At 42.6% G+C, this 8,688-nt stretch overlaps 1 protein-coding gene across 2 annotated transcripts in view; it reads right to left on the bottom strand.

The window, feature by feature from the left end:
* Positions 1-1,144: 1,144 nt before the first annotated feature.
* Positions 1,145-8,688, bottom strand: part of LOC108104949 (homeobox protein cut) — a 68,536-nt gene continuing 60,992 nt past the window's right edge. For both annotated transcript variants that reach the window (XM_017211315.2, XM_017211314.2), the window contains exons 6-7: positions 5,235-5,652; positions 1,145-5,141 (exon numbers count right to left, since the gene is read on the bottom strand). In XM_017211315.2, the coding sequence (XP_017066804.1) occupies positions 1,925-5,141; positions 5,235-5,652 (3,635 nt within the window). In that variant the 3' untranslated portion in view covers positions 1,145-1,924. The remainder of the gene's footprint in view (positions 5,142-5,234; positions 5,653-8,688) is intronic.

The raw sequence follows: 8,688 nt of genomic DNA, 5'->3' as shown, positions 1-8,688 counted from the left end.
TGTTTTGTTTTGTTTTGTTTCTTGTATAAATTTTGCTTAAAGATGCAAATTGTATATTTTAGGTTTTTGAAATGTGTTTGGTATATGTTGGTAAATTTTTGTTTCTCTTTATTTCTCATCTCATATATAATATGTATGTAATAATAATAATAATAATTAATAATAATAATAATAATAATAGCGCGGCAAATTTTGGGCCTATGCAAAAATTGTTTTTGTGTAGTTTAAATTTATTTAGTTTTATTTTTTTTTTTGTTTTTATTTTGGAAAATCTGTTTTACGTTTAGCTTAAACATTTAGCCTAAGAAAAAAAAAGTTTAGTATTTCTTAAAATTTGTTTTTTGCTCATCTTGGTATTCAGTGTTTGCTGTCTCTTGTTCACATATAGGAAAACAGATTACTTTTTGTTTTGTTTTTCGTTTTTTGCTGTTTATTTTGTAATTTGTTTAATATTACGATTACGTTGTAAACTTAGGATCTAGGCAAAAAAAAAATTGGCTTTCTTAGATTACAATTTTTGTTTTTATTATCTTTTCTTTCAGTTTTTCTTTTATGTATTTTTGTTTTTTTTTTGTTTTTTGTTTTTAGTACGATATGCGGTTTGTGGGTTTTGTGTTTATATTTTCATCATTTAATATTTAAGATTCACAGAAAAAAATTGTTATTTATGCTAGGGTTTAATGCAAATTTAAATTACCGTTCGGCTAAGTTGATAAATTTTTCACTTTTCAATTTTATATATGTATATATATATATATATAATTATTTATAGAATAATTGGATTATAAATAATTTAGTGCATTTTGCATTTTTATATTTGCTATAATTATGAATTAATCAATTTTTGTGTGTGTGTGTGTGTGTGTGCGTGTGTGGTTTCTTGTTTTGTATATATGTGTGTGTGTGTGATTTTTATGTAAATTCAGAATTTACAAATATTATTGTTATAAAATTTTTTATATCTCGGATTTGCCTTTCCATTTCTCAATTTTTTCCTTTCTTTGGGGCAACAAAATAAGGGGGAAATTTCTGCTCGCTGCATTTCTGTTTTTCCTTAAACTATCTTTTACTTTGGATTTTCACTCCACGCCTTCCACAGTTCCCTTTTTTTTAATATCTGTATCGTTTCGTTTTTGTTTTTTTGTTTTGTTTTTATGCTTGAGATCAAAAGATAGTTAAACAAGTTGGTTGCTGAGGGTGATAAAAGGTAGGATTTTTAGGAAGAACGACATCAGAACATGCCTCGCGAGAAATCTATGTACACCGTCATCTATCATCATTTATTTATTTATTAATTATTTATTTATTTATTTATTTATTTACAATTTACCAGCTAAACTGCTAATAATCATATAATAGATTCTCAAAAAAAAAAAAAAAAAAATGAATAGGGATATATATATATATATATAGAATAGAATTACGTGTGTAGTTATCAATCCTACCGCCTTTACTTACAGTCTTCAAGTAGAAACAAATCGAAAATCATTTGTAAGATCAAATCTTACTATCAATTGGATCTTGACGTTTTGGTTAAAGTTCTTCGGCAAGTCGGGGTTCATATATAGGTTTTTATATTTCCTTTTTCTCATTAATACTTTTGCGCTGCTTTATCTCATCATCATCATCGCATAGCGTCTCTAAACTTTTAGCTACAACTATTACAACGCCTCAACCTAAGGCTATCTTATAGTCTACAACTAACGCCTATATTTAGTAGTTAATGTATAATAATAAAAAAAAAACAAAAAAAAAAAAGAGTTTTCTATTGATTCGGCCTAAGAGCTATATATATATGTATGTATGCTTTTATGTATGTATTTATGTATGTCTCCTGGGTCCTAACATCGTTTAAACATTCAAACTTAATCACAAGTAAACGCGCTTCTCTCAACATTGCACTGAGTTTATATTTAGTTACTCTCTAGTAATTCCAACCGGTTGCATTGGTTGCTCCACCGGTGGTTACTGCCGGTGTGGTGCTGGTGGTGGTGGTGCCACTGCTGCTGTTAATGCTCGAAGTGCTGTCACCACTGGAAGAAGTTGATGCTGTTGCTGTTGCTGGGGGTGGCGGTGCCAATGGGGCGGGCATCTCCTCGGAGGAAGCAGCGCCAGTGCTGCTCAATCGTCGAACTCGCACCATTCGGAGCTTTTCTTCGTTGACCACCTTCAGTTTTTGATCGCTGGTATTGTCCTCGTTATCTAGATGATTACCCGATCCCGATTGCTCTTCATCGTCGTCCTCCTCCTGTTTAATATGCACCTCAGGTTCCATGAAACGCTGATCAATTTCCAGCTGGGCATGCTCATGATCGGAATCGTTACCACCATCCGTTGGCTTGTTGCTATCAGCATCATCACGTCCGTATTCGGAGGATTGCATCACGCATACGCCATTGATTATACGCTCATTGTCTGCCGCTGCAGCAGCTGCTGCTGCAACCGCTGCAACAACGGCACTTGGATTGGTTACTGCTCCGGCGGGATTGACCCACTGCGGTGCAGCGGGTTTTCGTCGAGAGCTTCGTACCGCGTTAGACATGTAAGCTGCGGCGGCGGCTAAAGCTGATTTGTGCAGCACTTTCTCATAATCGGTGGTCTTGTCCTCGGGCTCCTGACCCTCCAGAGATTCATTGTCACTTAGATTCTGGCCACCGCCCTCGAGTTCCAAATCATCCTGATAGTCATCGCTGCGTTCCCGCTTCAAAGTGGGCATCGACAGATCTAATCCGCTCATCTGCTCCTTGAAGGCTTGATTCAGGGCCTGTAACTCATCACCGCCAGAGGCTCCGACTGCTGCAGCAGCTGCAGCTGCCCCAGCGGCCGCTGCCGCACCGGGAATCCCCGCTAGACTGCGGCCCAAAATAGCAGCGGCAGCAAAGTAGGGTGGATATGGAATGGGTGCACCACTCATACCCATTCGCTCCTTGTGCAGCTCAAGCAGACGCTGCTGCAGCAGGATGCGAAACTGGACGGGATCGAAGGGCGTGGCACTGGTACTCTCGCGACTTGGTATCGGATTATCCTGACCGGCAGGTCCATGGGGAACCTGTTGCTTCAAACGCATGCGATGATTGTGGAACCAATTGGTGATCGTTCGTGTTGCCAGACCCAATTCATTAGCCAGAAACTCGATGGTGCCGACATTTGGATACGGATCTAAAGCGAAAGCCAAGCGGAGAGCCTCCTTTTGTTCTTCGGAAAAGAGAACACGTTGCTTTTTGCTTGGCGGTGCACCACCGACTCCCGAGCCGACAGATCCTGGACCCGGACTGCTGGTATAGAAGTCATTGGTATCATTGCTGGAGGTATCGCTACTGTTATCCTGTTGATTTGGACCCGTGCTTCTCCTTCGCTTGCTGGCCTCCCTTCGCTCGTTCTTCAGCAACTGCAATCGCTCAACATTGTTGGCATCGCTGAGCCACAATTGCATCCGTATGAAGGGTTCCCTGCCCTTGATGGAAAGCATATGCCAGGGTTTCGGTTTGCTCAGAAGTTCAGACACTGATCCCTGAGATAGACCCAAAACGGCTTCACCAAATATCTTCTGGCCAATATTATTGGCTAGCAAAGCCTCCTTGATTTTGGTGGTGATGTCGTGGGTGTCCAGATCTTGGGTTAGAGCGGCCATTTCATAAACGGTGGGTGACATGTGCTGATGTAGACTTCTCATTGCATTGGTGCCATGAACTGGCATCAGCATGGGTTTCTTTTCGCTGTTCGAAGGAGTGGAGCTTCCTTGATTGCCAGGACCACCTGGTTGAGCTCCACCGGCCGAAGGTGGCAAGCTAATAGCATGCTGTGGCGGAAGTCCAGGCGAGGTCAAAAGCATGCTCTGATGATGCAATGCGGCAGCTGCTGCGGCCGCTTGATGATGCTGCTGATGTGGATGTTGTTGCTGGGCTAGATGTTGCTGCTGTTGCAGATGCTGCTGCGCCTGCTGCTGCAAATGCTGTTGGGCCTGCTGCGCTTGCTGTGCCTGCTGTTGCGCCTGTGCTACTTGTTGCTGCTGTTGCATTGCTGCCGACATGGCGGCCGCCTGCATTTGCTGCATTAAGTGCTGAGCCTGTGCCGGCTCCTGCAACTTCAGTTCGCTCATCATTTTCTGCATTGGTAGTGAGGCTGCTTGCATTTTGCTGGCCAATCCCTGTGGCATTTGTGGACTTCCACTGTAACTGCCCGTTCGCATTAGCTTTTCAGGAGCAATCTTATATTGGCTGGCCACCAGTTTGTGTACCGCATTCTCATCCTCCAGGAACATCTTCATGCGGATAAAGGGCTCACGACCCTTTTGGGTAAGCATGTGCCAAGGTTTAGGTCTGGCCAGTAAATCAGAAACGGAACCCTGCGACAAACCCAATACGGATTCGCCAAACAATCGCTGTGAGATGGAATACTGGGAGAGAGCCTCTTTCACCCTTCTCACAATATCTTCAGTGTTTAGGTTGTTGAACATATCGAACTGTTGCTGAGTTATCGGTGGCAACACAGCTTTCGTGGGTCGCTGTGGTGTACTATGGTGAGGCGTAACCGGTGGTTGGGTGATCAATGAGTTGGTAATCGATGCCATTCGCTGTAGAGGACTTGCTGTTGCGGCAAACTCCTCACCTTGGCTACTCAATGCTGGTGGAAGGATTGAATTGCTTAGCGGACTGGGCGCTGCCGAATTGCTGCTTGCGCCTCCAGTTTGTGGTACTACTGTAGGTGGTGCTCCGGCTCCAGCTTGGCCAGATGGCGGGACAGGTGGTGCTGGTGTACCGCTACCCTCAGATTTGCGGCAATGTAGCGAGCTTGGGTATGCATCATCCCGCTCGCCATCCTTTGAGCAACTGCTACTGCCGGCACTGTGCTCCAAAGAAGATCGCTGACCATTTAGCTTGATATCTTTGGCAGCAGCGGCGGCCAACGAAAGATCTTGTGCTCCATTGAGGACCTGCTGTTGCAGAGCCATCAGGCTTGAGAAATTGGGGAACTGAGCCTGCGCTTGTGCAGCCTGTTGTTGCTGCTGGTGCTGCTGAAGCTTGGCAAATTCGCGTTCGAGCATATGGCGCATATTCTCATCGGCCATGGCGGGAAAGGCATTACTAGCTGCTCCTGGCATGCCAGCAGCTCCTCCGAAAAGAGATGGAGAGAAAAGGAAGCTGTGGGATAAACGATAACAAAAATAAATTAAATAATGATTGAAATAGGTTTGGAGATGAGAAGTCATCTATACTTTTCAAAATGAAACCCACCTTGGAAAAGCAGTTTCCCTGGGAGTGCGTGCAATCAGCTCTTGGTAGAGACGAGCCATCTTGTCCTGGGCCAAATCCTCATGCCGCAGTCGCTGCTGTTGCTCCCTTTCCCGCTGTTCGCGTTCCCTTTCCCGATGCTGAGCGGCAGCAGCCTGATCGGGAGTGAGATGCTGGTGCTGCTTCAGTTGCTGTTCCACCTTAAAGAACGGAGATGTGCAGCTTTGCGGTGGCGATTTACTATCCTCGTTGCTATGCGAATCCTCGCCGCCGTGACTGCGACGCTCCTGCTCCCGATGCTGGGCCACATTGCTCTGTTTCATCAGAGAGGAGGCCTCGCTGAGGATATGAGCAATCCGATCCTCGGATATGGAATCATCGCCGCCGGCCCCACGACCTGCATACTGCGGCAGGCCAGAATCTACAAAAAAAAAATATATATATTCCAGATATTAGTAGGAGGTTGATGATCGTAAAGCCCATTAAATGCTGTAAAAATTTATGCCAAGCCCAGCGCTCATTTATATGAGGTATGCTTGCTCGATTGGCAGGACATGGAAATGGAAATGGACATGAACCTTGGGGACCTAAAAACGTGGACATGAAACTCAAACCAGACCGAAACCAATTAAGCCATAAAGCGTTCAAAAAAGCCAAAGCGAATTTGCGGCCATAAAGCGGTGATGCAGTTGAAAGGGTTCCGCCAAGTGTCCACCAAATGCCACGCCTCTTCTTCCCTTTAATCGCCCATCCAATGCACTGACAGAAAATTTGCGAATGCCCCCGAAAATGGGCAGGAAGGGGCTGCTCAATTAATAGCCAGCCAGCATAAACGGTGGACATGAATGGTATACAAAAAATATTATTTTTTATTTATTGTTGCGCTGGACCTCAAATAGTTGTTCGATGCAAAAGCTTTGCGCTAATTTGGCACGCGCCAAGCCTCAAACCCAAGGAAATGCCCATCGAAGCGAGCGTCCAGGAGTTGAATAAACGAAACGAAACGAAACGAAATGAATAAATGAATGAATTCAATTGCAATTGAAAGAGCGGTCAGAGGAAATGCAAAAAATAAAGAAATAAAATTGAGTGGTAGGGGTAAAAAAAAAAAAAATGAAAACTGAAAATTGTTTTGCTGAAATTCAATTGAAAATGGAGAAGCGTTTTGCTTTTTGGCTTTTTGCTTCTCTCGTGACAGAGAATCGAGTGGTAAATTGCAAAATAATCACACAAGTGGTTCGAGCCACCCACATACAAACTAGGAGTATGAATATGCCCATACGATGGCATGGCATGGCATGGCGGCGGGCAGCGCACCATTGAATTTCCTGTGTGATGTCCTGCGGCATGTTTTTGTGGCTGCCACAGCAAAAACATCAATCAGCCACACACGTTCAGCGGAATGGAACGCAATGCGGAGTGTTTTTGTGGAGGTGGGAGGCGGGAGCGTAGGAATGGTTAGCGAAATGAAATAACCGAAAATCGCTTTACAATTGCCAAGCATAATCGATGCCCAAAGGAGCAAACACTTGCCCGCAAATAAAACTGCAAGAATTGGACGCTAGCGGAAACGGAAATCAACACATGAATGACAAATGTCCAGGCACCGGGTAACGTTTCCTCTTTCCTCCATTCAACATCCTAGCTGACAGCCATTGAAGCGAGAGATTTGAAAAATAGGTGGAATCTATGGGGGCCACAACAAGTGGAGAGCTGAGACTGTGGACTCCACCCAGATACGAGTAGATGGATAAAGGCGATAAAATGGCCAACTACAATAGATCCTCCTCCTTTTCCATTTCCCATTTTGGTTTAGCTTTGGTTGCCATAGCATAAAAATTGGAAAAATCATTTTGTGTGAGCAATTTTTTTTTTTTTTTTTTTTGTCGTCCTTATGTGGGCTCCTTGTCGTCGCTTCATTTGGGGATTACAAAGTGTTTTTGTGTTATAAAGTCGAAGATGACATTGATGACACCTGGAATGACCCAGACCAGAGATGGGATCGAACAAAGCGATGGTATGGTGTTGGTCAGACACAGACAGCTTAAGCGGTCTTAGTGGATGATTGTGGATGGGAGGGATGGGTTTGGATTGGATTGAGTTGGTTAGGGGCCTGGATTGTTGAATGGCCAAGAGTAGAGAGCTTTAAAACTGAGTCATTGGTTATAGATATACCTGAACTTATGTTTCGAGTTTAAGAGCTGATCGAACTAATAATGTACAATTTAAAGTCCTATTTGTTGTTACAAGTTTCTAATTTATTTGTAGACATTATTTCAAATATTTTGGGCAACAAATTTAAGAGTCTCACGTGGCGCATTTCATTTGTTGAGCAGACAAAGCTCTCGACCCTCCAAATCCCTCCTATTTTCCGAAGGACTCCCCTCAAAGTGCCCGCAGTTTTTTGGCCCAACTTTCGCTGCCATCCTTTATGGCCATCATTCAACTTTTTACTATATATATTTATATATATATATGGCGAGGTTATTTGGTTGAGGCAGCAGATATGGATATATATATATATATATTTGTCGTTACCGTTGGCCACTTTTTTGTCTGCGATTTACATTATTTTTTCCGTTGTGTGTTGTGTAACCCACACCATTCAGATGCTGCTTTGAATTTTTTGTTTTGTAATTTATTAGAGAGGAACATGTTGACCAAATTGTCATTCAAAGGGATTTCGGACCCGGCAATCGGACAGAGGAAATATGCGCACCAGATATGAGATATCATATTTGTCTAGCACATACCAAAATATATACATATGTATATATCGTATATTTTTATATGACAATCTATCTCATCTTTGTAAGCTCAACCCCCCCTGCTTCTCTTTTTGGCAATTTGCTTGATGAATATTTGCCTTTTATAACAAATCAGAGGACGAAGAACCAAGGAGTAGGGTATTCCGCCCAGACAGTGGAGTGAAGTGGGCTGCTTTGGCTCTAGAAGGTCTTGGGGCCTTGGGGTTGATTCGTTTGTTTTTTATTCTAATACAATAAATATTTGCCAGCACACAAATATGTAATCATACTTCAACATGTCGCGTCGATCTGAAAGGGTTATATATTTTTATATACATATATATATATATGTATAAAAATATGCGACAACAAAAAAAAAAAATAAAAATAATGGGAGGACGGAATTGAGCGGCACATTGAAATTGGCACACGCACGCAATTTGCATTAATTGCAAGAAAAATTTTCTAATTAAAATGCCAGTCATTTGTTTTTCCTTTTTTCCCCCGACTCAGTGACTCCTTTGGACCCCCTTTTTTTTGCCATCTCCCATTTTGTCAGCTATCCATTCGTTGTTGTTCCTGTGTATTAGCAAAAGTGTCAATTAAAAACAAAAAAAAAAAAAACATGAAGACAACCTTGTGAGTTGGTAGGGTGGCTATATAGAAGTGCCTTCAAATGGAATTGGGAATGAAATCGGAGGCTTCTTGTT

The sequence above is a fragment of the Drosophila eugracilis genome, unplaced genomic scaffold, assembly GCF_018153835.1.
Source record: "Drosophila eugracilis isolate 14026-0451.02 unplaced genomic scaffold, ASM1815383v1 contig_2147, whole genome shotgun sequence".
Lineage (NCBI taxonomy): Eukaryota > Metazoa > Arthropoda > Insecta > Diptera > Drosophilidae > Drosophila > Drosophila eugracilis.
This window is presented reverse-complemented; position numbering and strand designations above follow the sequence as displayed.